Raw genomic sequence first — 15439 nt, forward strand, 5'->3', positions numbered from 1 at the left:
CCCTCACTTTCATTGGTGTAGTACTGCTCTTTCCTCTGAGCCTGCTGTGCATGTGGTCATGTTTTGCACCTTCCCAGCAGCTGAAGAATTGAGACCAATTCTGCTTTGCCGGATGATCGACTGTTGTATCTTCTGCAGGAAATAAATTACATGATCATTTGACACATGTCCAGAAAAAGCACATTCGGATGAGATGATTCTCAGATGTGAGGCAACTGGTCCATTATGGATGACAGAAAAGCTCATGGGTAGTATGATGTTGTTGATTAATACAATCCCAAAGATTTTTTTTTATTTTAAATCAAACTATGGCAATTTATGCCTTAATGCAAATTAAACCTTCAGCACAACTTGTTTAATTTGGTTTTAGTTTAACTAAGTTTAGTTTGGTTTAGTATGGTGAGACTGTAGACACATAAAGTTCTGATGTGAAGAACATATTAAGGGAAATATTGGCTAAAAGCCATAATAAAAAAAATAAAGTAATGACAGATGTAAAAAGCAACACTTTAAACAAATAATCAATACATCAGTTGTTATTCATACTAAAATTAGTCCATTATAGTCATTTTATAGCCACTTGAATCTATTTAATATGACTATAAGATTATTTTCTCAATATGGCTAGCAATCTCTTAAATTCTATTACAGAGATATACTTCTAAGAAATTGTAAGTTATAATTGAGACCTGACTAATTGTGAAAAATAGTCAGACTATTTGTAATCTATGGATACAATTATTTTTATGTATAAGCATTCAAACTGAATCTGGATTAAGATTTAAGGCAGCAGCATTGCATCTCTTAACATATATACCATCTCAATTTTCCCTTTTCTTCTTCCTGTTCTCTCTTGCCACGCACGCAAGTGACCTACCATAAGCTATTGTGAATAAACTGTGGAAAACAGCAGTCTTAAAAACTTCTGGGATGCTTGGATACACTTGCAGTGCTAGTTTTCCACCAAAAGAGTGCAGCATTGTACCTTATAAAGATGCTCTAATGTTTCATAAAGTAATCTTGAACATATCACAGAACTGGAACCACTGAACATATTCATTTGGTGGATAATATTTTTACAGAGGAGATGAAATGAGACATTTTTGGACTGTGCAGTCTCTCTAAAGAAGTGGGTGAATTCATTTTTGAGGTTCACAGAAAACCCACTCACACAAACCAGTACCTCATTTCTCCACTCACACTATCCACTAGAGCAAAAACTGGGTGCAGTCCAGACTTAACACCAGCAGGAAGGAACAGCATATCAACAAATACGAAGGCCAAAGACAGAGAACAAAGTGACATCAAACAGCCTGTGGTTGCTAAGACTGGGCTTTCATTAAAATAGCGATAAAATGTACAAAAGGACACCAGATTGAGTAAGTCAGTCCATACATCCCCTGATAATATAATCCCTGTTTAATAGAGCTAAACTGTCATCCCATATGTAGACGGAGTTTCTCAGATCTTAAAGATATTCTTCCAGACACCAGATTCCCCTCATTAAACAGAGAGGGGAGACTTCAGCATCCCCGGACAGCTGTCATATCACTGCAGCTTTCTAGCACACAAACTTCACACTATTTATTTCCTGAAGGAGTGAACTCACGCACAAGGCTGCCTCTGAGTGGCTGTCATCAAACATGTCCTCATTCACTTTAGTTTTATTCTGCTGGACAACAGAACTGAGGGAGCAATTTAGATGCACTGTTGAAAGTCTTAAACTGTAGATTGTTTGATCCTAGTTTATAGTCCTTCAAAGACTAGAATTAAGCCAGTACTACTCAGCCTGTGAAACAGTCGTATAATGTCATCTGTGGCTCTGCACAATGCTTTCCCATGGAGACGTCATGTTTTTAACAAAAAGCCTGCATTACAAACTGGAATATAGAGTTTGAAAGATGTAGGTGTTTACCAGGCAGGGAAAGATACCATTGGTTGCATTATGGGAAATGTAGAGTTTTGGGAGCTTGACCCGTAGTGAAAACTAAAAATAAGGACATATTGGCCTCTGCTGCTTTAGTTATTTAGTTAAATGGTCTCTCTCAAGTGTCCACACTTTATTAAAGTGGAATATTAAAATCACTGTAGTACCTCTTTAATAGGATTAATTTCAGGAAACTATCTGTAGAAGAAAAGTGCATTAAAGAAACACTTTGCCAAATAAATGTACCATCATAAACACACTTTTGGTTGTTGCATTAACTTGTAACTGACTGCAAATGAAGACGACACAGAACATTACCTCATTATATGTATTTTGCCTACAGTTAATAGTATAGAGATATCTCAGGACACAAAGGAGTTCAGTAGGCAATGATGGAAAAAAGTTCATCTCTTCGGTCTAGAAATGCTTTTCTCAACTCCTTTAACTCACAGTCATGAAAGACTGGGTCAAGTTATTTAAGGGGGTTTGGTAAGATAATGGTGGTCATCATCCAGTCCCCCATGGTGGCCTCCATCTCAGCCATCTCACACCATCATCCGTCTGCGTCGTTCTCAGAGTCTCTTCCTCATCTTACCCTTCTTTTGACCACCGCGTCCAAAACCTGACTTCTTAACTTCTCCAAGCCACTGTTTGTTCTTGGAACGGACATTTTTCAAGCCTCCGCTCTGCAGAAAACGGTGTTTCTGCTCTTTTTTGCGCTGCTTAATGATCTGGTCACTCGTCTTTAGCTCTGAGCGCACTCTGCGGCCACCTGGCGTCTGCTGTAGTCCTCCAGGCTTCTGGAAGTTAGGGCTCTGGAAGTTAGGACCTTGCCTTCCACGGCCACGACCACGTCCTGAGACACAGATGATACAGTAACAAGGATTAAGAAAAAGAAATTGTACGTGGAACTGAAAAAACAAAAAAACAAATAAACACAATTTAACATATTAAAGATAAGTGACTCTTTTTTCTGCCTGGAACACTTTTTCAGGTTTGGATTCAAAATGGCAATATAACAGTCAGTAAAACAACAGTTTGCCATTTTTATCATTAGAGTATCACAATTTTAATTACAAATTAATTTTTTTACAAAATGTGTGATAAAACAGCATTAGAATGAAGTACTGTAGTGCTGTAGAGATTCCCTTTCCTATAAATCTTGTTCTCCAGATGTAAGATGTAAAACTCCAATTTTACAGGGGGTTATGTGACAGTCTATTTTTTGCCATCAACTAGTAACTTCCTGGAGTCTCTACTGGTTGCCTGGGAACTGCTCAGAGCCCATAAATAGTCATATAACCCCTGAAAAATAGAAATTGTATATTTTAAGCTACAGTTTTTGTACCAAAGTGTAAACAAACGAGACATTATGTGTTAATTAGAGTCACAGAGGTGCAGGCAAGTGGAATTTGTTAGAACCAGGCTCTAAGCTAAGCAGCTGTAGACTGTAGCCCTGTATTTAACAGATAAATGTAAGAAATGTATTTTCGTAATTTTACCTAAGAGTAACCTTTGGATTTATTTAGTAGATTATTATTATTAATAATTACTTTTTTAACAAAGCAGTCAATTGGCTCTAATGGAAGTGAATGAAGTGTTCAAATTGAGAGTACTGATGCTCTCCTACCTCCTCCTGGCCTCCTCCCTCTTCCTCCTCCTCCTCCTCGTCCTCGTCCTCCTCCTGTTTCTCCATCTGAGCCAGATCCTCCGTCATCAACTTTGTATTTCTTCTTCCACTCTTCGTAACTGACGCGTTGTTAAGTCATACAACATTTCATCAATACAACTAAATATTGTCAGAGAGATAGAGAGTAACAGCAGTAATCAAGTAAACAAGTAAATAAAGACACATTTTGTTGAAAGGATACAAGTTCTTCTTGTTTTTCTTGTTATTGATGACCTGTCCACCATCTGTCCTGATCCTCTTTTTCTGGTCCTCCTTTCCTCCTGTTTGTGTCACAAAGCGCTTCTTCTTACGGTCCCTACAAATTACAGACAGACACTACATTATAGTAGGAAATGGCTAAAACCAGAAGCATTAGGTGTCAGGAAGAGGAGGAGAGAGAAAGATTTTAAATAAACTTTCATTTTCACCATTTCATTATTTTTTTGTGCTGGTTGAGCCGTTCTCCCTCATCTCCCATGAGGTCCAGGACAGCCGAGGAGGCCTGCTGTTCAAAAGCGGTGCCCTCTCCCCCAAGGCTTAACCTAACATCACACAGAACATGATCCACAGGTTAGAAACACACAGATGATTCATTTTAGATCACGTCTGATGTCATTTTAACGGTTCATGCCTCACCCTCTCTCAGAGTTGAAGTCTTTGGGTCTGTAGGGGATGTAAAACTCCTCGTCTTTGCCCGACTGTTTGCTTCTCTTGTTCTTTGGCCGTTCTTCCCTGTCTCCCTGCAGACCTTTCCTTTTTCCACCAACCACTTCAGAGAACACCCCCTGGTGGATACAGACAAGAATTACATTTCAAAACTAATTTTGAATTTTGATCATTCAGAATATTCAGAATAATTTTAGATTCTGATATGTCTTATTAAAGTTTGCACACACTTCTTACAGTTTTATAAAATGTCTTCAAAATGTCAAATAACTGATTGGTTGAACTATTTTGATAAACAAATAATCTTTGAAGACATTTTTCAAAGAACAAATGCCAAAACATTCCCTCATTGTGGCATCTCAATTGGGATGAAGATTTGCTGCTCATCTTTATCATATGTGATAATAATCTCTTATTTTCTGACATTTAAAAAAACAAATCAAAATTGAATCTATACAAAAAAAACAACTTTTGCAGCCCTACTGTCTCTGGACATATAATGGATGATCAGACCCTCTTTTCACTTTCTTCAGCTGAATATGGGACAGTGGTAAATTACATTTCTTCCACCTGAATGAAGTATCAATGACCAGAACAGACTGTGTGTTCTGGCGTCTGGGTTATATTCTCCACATGCAGAGCTTACAAAAAATGCTCTAGAAGAAACATGCTGTAGATGGTTGGTTTCTAAATCATAATATCACAGAGGTGTGTGAGTGTCTTACCTGTAGGTCGTCTTCCTCTTGGTCTGAAGAGTGTGCGTAATCACCTGCGGCGGTGCTGGGTTTGATGGGCCGCTGCAGCTGGGTTTCTGCCGCCAGCTTGTCTCTCTGTTTGCTGAATTTGTCCACCAACCGCGTGTCTTTGGAGCGCTTGGTCCGCATCACCCCACTAGCCTGTGTCTTACTGCTAGAGTTGATTTCAAAGATAGTCTACAAGAAGACATAAAGAGGTTTTTAGCACAGCACAGCACTTTGAGATATCTTTATTATTACCTAATGTACAGTAACTCACCGATTTGGATTTGTAGCCTTTGATGGCATCAACTATCTGAAGGCGCTCAAGTTCCATTTTCTCCAAACCGGACCCTAAAACAAGATTAATCAAATGCCGTTACCATATACTGCCTGAGTAAATTATCACTTTTCTCTTCACAGTTTGTCCTCTTCCAAACTGACCTAGCAGTGGATGGACAGCCATGACGGACATGTCTGTGCTTTTGACCCGTCTGATGGACTCGGGCGAGGGGTTTGGTCGTGACTTGAGATACTGCTTGTAGGCGTTCTCTGACACGCGATGCAGGTTTTCCAGGTCCAGGGAGTTTTCGTGAGCTGTGATCAGATGGGCACTTTCGTCATCCAGGATGCTCTGAGGGACCCGACCAAACACACCCTCGGAATCTGGAGGAGGGGGAGGAGAAGTTTAGATTGGAGAACGTGACAGCAGAGAGGTAAAGATTGTCACCGAGATACCAAGACTTAGTAGCCTTGGTAGACCGGCGTTAGCCTACCCTCTGTGTGTTCAGGTGTGGCGAACTGAACAGGCCTTCCAAGGAAGAGGTGAAGGTCGTAGACAAAAGGCATCTCATCTTGACTAATCATACTGTAGGCTACGCCACTGCGCCCAGCACGTCCCACACGGCCTGATGGGAAAAGACAGGTGATGACCGATGGCCAAATCCTCAATCATCATATCAACCTCATCGCTTCTTTCCCTAATTAAAATTTGATCAAACAAAAAACAGTGTATAAGCCACTCACCAACTCTGTGCAAGAAGAGCTTGGGCTTGGAGGGGAAGTTGTAGTTTATGACATTGTCCAGCAGGGGAATGTCTATACCACGAGCTGCAACATCAGTCACAATTAGCACCATGGCTTTCCGATGCACAAATTTCCCGATGTTGATTTTCCTGGCAGTCTGATCGAGTGCACTGTAGATGTAGGCACACTCCACGCCTTCTAAAGTCAGCAGCTGGAGATCAGAACAAAACATATCTGTAAATATGAAGAAAATACACACAAAGACACGACTGAGCTATACTGCTGTATCTCACCTCTTTGACGTACTCCACATGGTGTTTGGTGGCTACAAAAACCACCGTCTGCTCCTGAGGTTTCACTACGTTCCTCAGCAGATGAAGCAGCAGTGCCGGCTTGTCATCCGCACGCAGATAGAAAAGTGACAGCTAAGGGAGAGCCAGAGAAATTAACATTTCGTAACGGCTGGACGGAGCTGAAGTTAGGATTTAGACGCATCGTGCACCTTTAACAGTCAGAACTGAATGCACAAGTTCTTGTTATGACGTTCTCACTTATCGAGTGAGTAAGAGCACCTGATGGCAGTGTAACACACTTTGTGTCAGGGGAAAACGCTGAATGATGATGAGGTAAATTGTGAACCTATGGACTCGCAGAGCAACTGTAGACTGTGGTGAAAAAAGCTTTTTGCTGTAATTTCATGGTCCTTATTTTATAGTCTAAGTCTGAACAATCAATTATGTGCCTTATCAGCTCTTTTGAAAGAAGTTGGGGAACAGGGAGACACACTGCTTAACACATCGTGTTATATTTTAAGTAACAAAACTTAAAATAAATTAATAACAGAGCTCTCAGATGGAGATTGCTGACATCACAATTCTTCAGCCACATGTTTCTTCTTATTGAGCATATCTTTCATTTGTTTTATCAGAATAACAGTATGAATTCATTTAAAAATTTTATGTCTATCCGTGGAACACCATGTAAATTATTACACTATCATGTTTAATAAACTGTGTCCTTTCCTTACCTTAATCTGATCACTGAGTTTAGAATCCACATCCAAACGAATCAACACTGGTTCAGTCAACCCTGGAAAAACACAAAGATTATTTAGTAAGCTTGAGTCTTAAGCAGAGATATGTTATTGTGCATATTATTAGGATGATTAAGATGATGTGCTTTAAAAACATTTTCAATCATGATGGACATTATGTAAAACCGAACTGATTGTTGATCTCACCGGCTCTGGCAAACTCCACCAGCAGTTTAGGCAGAGTGGCAGAGAACAGCAGGGTCTGTCTGGTGTCTGGGAGCCTCCGGATGATCTCCTGAAGCTGCTCAGCAAAACCCATTTCAAACAACCTGAGTGGAGGAAGAACACCGGCACGTTCACACATACACACATACACGCATACATGTGAACACCAATAGTGAAATGAAAATATGATAAGTGTCTCACCTGTCAGCCTCATCAAACACCACATACTCCACATTATGCAACTTCAGGTTCATCTCTGTGATGACGTGCATAAGACGGCCGGGGGTACCGATGATTCTGGGGGGTGAAAAGGACAGAGATAAGGACCACAACACTACAGCACACGGATGGGGGAAGAACAACATTATCCTTTAGCACTACAACGACACAACACTCACATGTCAGGGTTTTCGTGAAGAGCAGCGAACTGATCATCCATTCTGGAAAAGAGCAGAGACATTTACATTCATACTCAGAATACAGCAGAAAAATGAAGTAAGAGCACAAAAATATTGAGCATTAACTCACCTGTCTCCACCGAGGATCAAGGCAGTCTTGAGGCCAGTGAATTTCCCCAACTAACACCACAACACAGTGAAAAATAAACATCAGGGACAGCACTAAATAATAATAGTCCCAGAGGTTCTTGTCTCCAAAGACCGAGCAGATTAACCAACTAATTTGTTTAACCCAGAAAACATAGTAATACATGTAATATCCAACATGAACACCTAAGTAAAGTAAACAGTAAACACTCATCAGTCTGACCTCTTTTGTGAACTTCATGGTCTGCAGGGCCAACTCTCTGGTGGGGGTCAGGATGAGTGCCCTGGCTCCTGTTTGAGCTTGAGGGGCCTTCAACTTCTCAAACATGGGCACCAGGAAGGCAGCTGTCTTACCACTGCCGGTCCTAGCCATGGCTACTATATCCTTCCCATCCAAAATCACCGGGACAGTCTAAAGTGGTGAAGAGATGGATATGTGAAATATGGTGTCATTAGACATCAAAAATGTTTGATTTTAGGGATCCTGAAGTGGTACTGACTTACCTTTCTTTGAATCGGTGTAGGGACTTTGTAACCCTTCTTCATGACGCCTTTATATACAGGGTAACTGAGACCTGAAAGCGTACATAATATAGGTCAACAATATTGCTGTGAATCAGACTTCAGAGCACAAATGAATATGTAGAGGTAGATTTCCAATACTGTAATTAACCAGTGACCAGGCAGCTGGGTAACCAGGTCTTACCCATGGACTGAAAGCCTCCAGACTTCTTTTTCTTCTTGTTTTGAGCTCTAACCAGCTGCCTAGTGTCAGGCTCCACATCTGACAGGCAGTCTGCAGAGGCGGGGAACCGCAGTAGTTTCCTCCCCGGCTGTGGGACCAATAAGAAAACATGTTATATTATAAATGAATAAATATACATACTGGTATCTACTGATAAGCACAGAGAAACTTTCTCATTCAGTGTGAAAACAGACAACTATTTCTGCACAGTAATGGTCAAACATCCAAGTGAAGCAATAACTTTTTTGAGTGGTGGTACTGTAAGGGATGGATTCATTAGCAAAACTAGTTGAATGACTAGAAGATTAACAGACTGTTGTGGTATTATTTAGATAATACCCTCTATATACTATACAGATTATATATAAAAATATATAATATTTTGTTTTGTGATATTGTATCAATTCCCAAAAACACTGCATTAAATTGTGTGTTTAAACCCACAACTGCAAGATATCAGTATTGTAAACATAGAGAGCTAAGCTGTTGGATACTACAGGGACAGAAGGCGATAAATACAAATGCAGATTCTAATATTTTGGTTGCATAAAAAAGTTAACTTGTTATGCATATGGTGGTGTGTTCTTTATATGATGACAGTTTTCCTAAAAAGAAAATGACAATATATCGTCTTTCTTACAGTATCGGAATATATGAAAATATACTGATCGTATCTCCTGTATCATGATAATTATTGTATCGCCTGTTTCTTGCCACTTATCTAATACACATGTAATCTATCTATCTGATTATCTAATCAACAAACTGTATAACAGACTATTCCATCACTTATGAATATGTTTAACAGGTATAAAGAATTGAGGGGGCATCCGGATTTGAACCGGAGACCTCTTGATCTGCAGTCAAATGCTCTACCACTGAGCTATACCCCCGTACGGAAAACTACAGGCTGGTTTAAAAAAAAAAAAAAAAAAAAAAAAAACATCTGGTGGAACACAGCTGATCAACTTTCCACAAACTGTGCTACTGTGTCACTACATCAAACGCTGCCTGAGTAAGTCATTTTTAAAAGTATTTTTCCTTACAGAATCATCGTCTTTAACTTCAGCAGCCAGCTCAAAGTCTCCGCTGTCAGAGTCAGCCTCCGGCTCTCTGCTGGCTGGGTATCTCTTCTTCTTGGTCAGTTTCTTCTTTCTCTGGGCCATCCTGAAAAGCTTTAATGCGCCTCGAAGACTGCGGTCGGCAAGTTTACTGTGCTGATAACGAAATAAAACCAAACTACCGTTGAACTCAGATCAACTCAGCTCAACACACAAACAACACGGTAGGCAGACATGTTGGAAACACGTGTGGGCTTCTTCTTCTGCTGCTGTTTCCGTTTTGTTTGACTGCTGATATGTTATTTAAAAGCTCAACAGCGCCACCTACTGCCTCCAGACAGAGGACTAGTATCTATGACTCTCCCTACACTTCTCTTTTGGCCATTATATTGTATCTTGTGTAATTTCTGTTATCTTTAACTCTTTACAACCCAGTGTCTGATGTAACAATATCCAATATACTGACAGAGGATGCAGATTTTATTAACTTCAAAGCCAATAATGCATATATATTATTTTCCGGTTCCTGATTTTTCCATCCCTCCCCCAAACCCTAAATTCAGAGGAGACTAATATTTTGTTTAAAAGCTATAAGCCTTGGTGAGGAGGAAGCAGAGAGGGGGATCCTGATTCGCAGATTTCAGGCCCTTTTGGTTAATCTTTTAAAAATATTGATTTAAAATCTCATGTGCCTTTTAAAATTCTTTCAAACTACTTAATATTTGTTCATATTAATACATTTGTTTTTGCAAGAGTACATTTCTTCACCCATTGTGTATCCATTTATTGCACAAATAGAACCAGAGAGACATTTTTTGTTTACCTTATAATGCATAATACATGAAAAAGAAATTACCATTTTGCTGGTATTTCACCTGATTTATGAGAGAGAATATACATACAGCATCCTCACCTGATATTGTGTTAGCATTTTTATGTGAACGAGGGATAGACCAATTACCGGCCTGGCCCTTGTTTTATCCGATTGCCGAAAAAATGTATTTATTATAAAGTGTGCTACTTTTTTATGCCTCTGATGCAGTCGCCTCTCCCTGTCTATTCACTATTCTGTAGTCTCGCTCAGTGTCCCTCCCACAGCGTGGTTACACGTCATGAGTAATAGCCTACTGAAGGCTGCTGTGCCACAGATGGGGAAATGGAAATACCCAATAAGTGCCTCAAAACTGCACTTACAGTACCTGAGTAAATTTACTTTTTTTATTTTATTTTTATTTGTACAAGAAATGTATGTATGTATGTATGTGTCTAAATATTGGTGATTACTAGTGATCGGTATCTGCATCAGCACTGAAATAACCATATTGGACAATCCCTAATGTGAACAGTTGAAAAGCTGGCACACACTTCTGTGTTTAGTCAGTCTTAGTTTGAATATTGATTACATCCAAATTTTCTCAGTAAAGTCTCTGATGGAGACAAAGATGGAGATTTATTATGCAAAGTTCAATACTGATTTATTCACAGTAGGTGCTTTATCCCTCTTCCACAGTCAGTATACATAAATTTGAAACCTTTCCTTTTAACCAAGCAAGAAAACAGGGACAAGGCAAGTCATTTGCAAGCAAATAAAACAGTAAGCATTATTTGCCTTATTAATTAAATGAACTGAATTAACTTTGACTGGGATTATTTTCTTTATAAACCATCATCCACATGTGTATGATGTGCATGTGCATGATGTCTTGCAGTTTCAGTGTAACATTGTCATGCAAACTTATAGTCAATAGGTTATGCAATTTGCAAAAACTAATCTCAGGACATATCTTAACCTTTGGAAAGTGTTAAATATATTCTTTAGACATGTAGGAATGAGGACAGTAAAAAGTAAGCGCATTGCATAATATGCTTTGTAATGACTGTTTATATAGTTCAAATTAATGGTAAGAAGACAAGCTTTTCTTTTTTATTGCATAACTTTTCATGAAGTGACTGCATAGGACATTTTGGCAGGGAAAGCCTGCCCATTCATGCAACAACTGTCACACTTATGCTACTGGAATCAAGAAATACTGCGTTTACTGAGTTTAGTCCACTGCACAAACATAAGCTTATAGAATTACTTCAGTTTCAGCAGGAATTATGCACTATGCTAATTTTAAGGATTCTGTCCTTAAATGCCAAATTTACGAAACTAAATAAGTAATTGATTGAAAATATTTTTAGTATTTAACACAAAGCTGTATTTTGTCATTCTTTGTCAAATAATACCTTGTCATTGCTGATGACATAACAAAAACAGAGCTCTTCCTCCATTCATAAATACTGCCCTGTCAAAGCTGATATGGACTATCCTCTCTTGACAGCATTGAATAAGAATTAATCTTACACAACCAGTTGAATCTGTAAGGGGATCAAATATGAGTCTCTTACTCGAATTCTCATTTTTATTTTGCTTAAAACGATTTAGGATAAGTAATTTTCCCCAAATTTGTCCTTGGGAGCCTTCAATAATCCATGCATTCTGCACATTGATTATTGGGCAGTTTAAATGTCAGTGACATATCCCATATGTGGTTCCATTAAAATGTGCAGCCAGCTGCTGCTCAAGAAAACAGCTGCCCAAGACATCAAAGACCCAAATGAACTCCGAAATGTACAGTATGTTATTCATTAGGAGGCAATGTCAGGGAAAGATATCAACTGTGTTTTTCTTCCTATTTTTAATAAACATAAGTTCTGCTTTGATCTCATCAGGATTCGTGTGTTTTTTTATGATGTGTATCATTAATGAAAACCAATATATAAAGTGTGGATTTGATTTTGGCAAAAGATGATAACAATTGAAAAAACATTTTGTATTGGTGAGTATATCTACAGCTTGCAGGGCGTTTTGCATTTGCTCATAACTTTTGTTGTTTAGAAGCAGCCACAGCTCAATGTTTTAAATCACCCAGTAGAAATGTGTCCTTTGGATGATAACACTGACACTAATATGGCAGCCAAAACATGTACAGCGCTGTTTGAAGTCAGTGGGCTCATGTACAGTAAATAAGTCAACACCATGGCAACAGCCTGCAGCTAATGCCATTCATATTCCCTCACAGAGCCTGCCTGTGGTGGCCTGGAGCCAAATCTGTTCAGGGAGCTGAGAGGGATGCAGGGTTTACACGCGGGCAATAGGTGCAGGAAGCCACCTATAGGATCCGCTTTTGTTCTTAAAGGTGATTTAAGTGATAAAGCCTGAGGGGATTAAGATATGAAGCTGGCAGGGATGGGAAGTTTGTGGTGGTTTTGACTTGGCATTGGAATAAACCGTGTGTTGGCATCAGTGTGCTATCAGGTCAGCCTCCAAAGCTCCTGGCAGTGTCTTAAATCTCAATTTCCCCTCTATGTCAAGCCCTCATGTTGAAAACGCGCTGCTGAATCACTGCTTCATGCGCCTGTGAACCCGTCTGGTTCAGGCTGTTTATTTTCTGCTTTCTTATTCATGTGGCAGGGCTTTTAATGTTTCTGTTGATGTGTATCATAGGTTATGAAAGAAAATAGAGCAGCATGTTTTAATTTTCCTGCAGGGAGCATTTATAGATAACATCCCACCTCTTACAAATCCCCTGAGAGCCCCATCATTGATTTCATAAAGTATAGCAATAAGGTCTATAACTGACAAACATACACAGATTTGTGAGTACTTAATGAAGGCAAAGCTAAGCTGTATCCTGAGCTATATCGGACTTACAGCAGAGTATCTGACCTTTCATAAATCTATGGCATAAATTGAGTCAGTGATGGTTTTAGATAGTACAAATACGTTGGTTCACGAAGCAGTCAGTGAGTAAATGGGCACTGAATGAAAGTCATTAGGAAAACAGATGTCAACATGTCTCAGGTTGGATTTTTATAAAGATGTTCTCTAGCAGAGTGTGTGTGTTTGTAGCAGATGCTGCCTCTAAGCCTTGGAGATTGAGGGGAATGTTTAAATTAAGAGATTATTGAACTGATGGTTTGTAAAGCTAAGCCTTTAAATGGGGGTAGCAGTTAAATATTCTTCCACTCTATCTGTGTCGATTTAATTATTTATCAACCGCTCTTTAAAGGGCTGGCCGTGGGTTCAGTGGACCTTTTAAAAATAGTCCAAACATCCAATTAGTATTGCGAGTGATGTGCTGCAGCATATCAGGCAAGCATGTCCCTCCAGCAAGCCTTCAAATGCTGGTTTGATTTTTCATGCCAGACGCTGTACATCCAAGGGGCAAATTAATCTCAGAAATCTGATAACGGCCCCTCAAAAAGTTTGAAATGGCTGCATGAGAGGAAATATCAGCTTTGCAGTTGCATCTCATGAAAAGATTATATCCTCATCAAGCTGCTATGTTGTGCATCAAATAAAGCCATTGCTTTTATTTTTTTGGGGCCTTTTCATGCCTTTATTTGATAGAGACAGCTGAAGATTGTCAGGAAAGGGGGGTGGAGAGAGGGGGGATGACACATAGCAAAGGGCTGCAGGTCGGATTCAAACCCGGGCCACTGCAGCAACTCCCTATATGGGTTGCCCGCTCTACCGACTGAGCTAACCAGGCACCTGCCAATGCTCTTATTACCTTCTGCAGAATATGCCTTTTGGATCAGCAACCAGTGTGCATGATGCAGTTGTGAATAACCTGGTGAGGATGACAGTAGGTCTCAGGGCACTTGACGAGAGGGTCAAAGCCTGGTCTTGGGCTCACTGGGCTGCCATGGCACTGCAGACGTGATAGTGCCACCCCCAGTGACAGCAGCAGATGGTGAGTGGGCCCCTGGCTTTATCCTAAGGGCTCCTGGGCAAGGAAGGCAGGGCAGCCATGCGCAAAATACAAGGCCACTGATTGGACCGTGTTTCTTAAGATGCCACAGGCTGATAAGACACTGTGAGGAGCAGCGCTTACATGCTTGAGAAGACGTATAATTATGTTAACCCGGTAGTTTCTCTGGACCTTCCACTTTCCCATCATGGTAGACATTGTAGCTTATTAGGTCAGTTAATGGGAAGTCTCACTGGGGCATTGGCTGGATTGCAATCTTCAGAAATATGTTTGTAGGAGGTGTCAGCAACACTAATTTTATGATTTTTGATGGAGAAGATCAAAATATGCACAAAAGGTATGGATAACACTTGAATAATTTATGCAAAAACGATTACACAGATGCAAAAAACAAGCAGACATTTTAATAAATTATGGAAATGTATCAATTCCAATATGTCTTTGCATTATTAACAAAAGCAAACAAGTGCATTGTTTTCTATGTTTGAGTACATGAACTCGAGAAAGAGAATATCTTATAAATTCATTCAGAAAATGAGTGCATTGAAACCTGATTATATTCCTACATTCCTATAAAATGCTAGGGACCATGATTTAAAGGGCAATGAAGCAAAATTCAGAAATGCTTACTTTTCCACAAATGAAGCTAAGCCCTTTGCTGAGACATCTCCTTTGCTGTATAAGGAGAATCCGGCTTTGCACTCCCTTTAGTGTAAAACTGCAGAGGCACATACATCCGGTCAAACTTTCAATTACTTGATATTCTGGGTGCTAAAAGGCAGTTTCCGTTCAAGGCTTCAGCAGTTAATCTTACAGCTAGTGCCAGCATTAAGGCGATAATCATGAGACATGTGACAAAAGCACAAAAACTTTCCCCTAAAGGGAAGCGGAAGAGACCCCTGAGGATTTCTCCAACCAGCCAAATTGGTGGGGCATCAAAGTCTCAAACCTCGCTGCTCTTCGTGTTGTCTCTAGACCTTTGTTCTGATTCAGCTGCACATAGCCTGAAGAATATCTTTCCATGTTGTAGAGTATTGTGGTCAAACAC

At 39.7% G+C, this 15439-nt stretch overlaps 1 protein-coding gene and 1 non-coding gene across 2 annotated transcripts; both read right to left on the reverse strand.

Moving 5' to 3' along the window:
• Positions 1-2241: 2241 nt before the first annotated feature.
• Positions 2242-9897, reverse strand: ddx54 (DEAD (Asp-Glu-Ala-Asp) box polypeptide 54). Its single transcript, XM_051412724.1, has 20 exons — positions 9617-9897; positions 8532-8658; positions 8330-8400; positions 8049-8237; positions 7809-7858; positions 7679-7720; positions 7482-7577; positions 7263-7384; positions 7050-7111; positions 6316-6447; positions 6023-6233; positions 5773-5904; positions 5441-5662; positions 5277-5350; positions 4988-5194; positions 4233-4381; positions 4025-4138; positions 3799-3912; positions 3558-3676; positions 2242-2783 (listed from the first exon to the last, which is right to left on the reverse strand). The coding sequence occupies exons 1-20, from the start codon at positions 9734-9736 to the stop codon at positions 2500-2502; spliced, it is 2637 nt and encodes an 878-aa protein (XP_051268684.1). The 5' UTR covers positions 9737-9897; the 3' UTR covers positions 2242-2499.
• Positions 9392-9463, reverse strand: trnac-gca (transfer RNA cysteine (anticodon GCA)). Its single transcript has one exon. It is a non-coding gene; the product is annotated as a tRNA-Cys (tRNA).
• Positions 9898-15439: the final 5542 nt, after the last annotated feature.

Source organism: Dicentrarchus labrax, unplaced genomic scaffold (assembly GCF_905237075.1).
Source record: "Dicentrarchus labrax unplaced genomic scaffold, dlabrax2021, whole genome shotgun sequence".
Classification (NCBI taxonomy): domain Eukaryota; kingdom Metazoa; phylum Chordata; class Actinopteri; family Moronidae; genus Dicentrarchus; species Dicentrarchus labrax.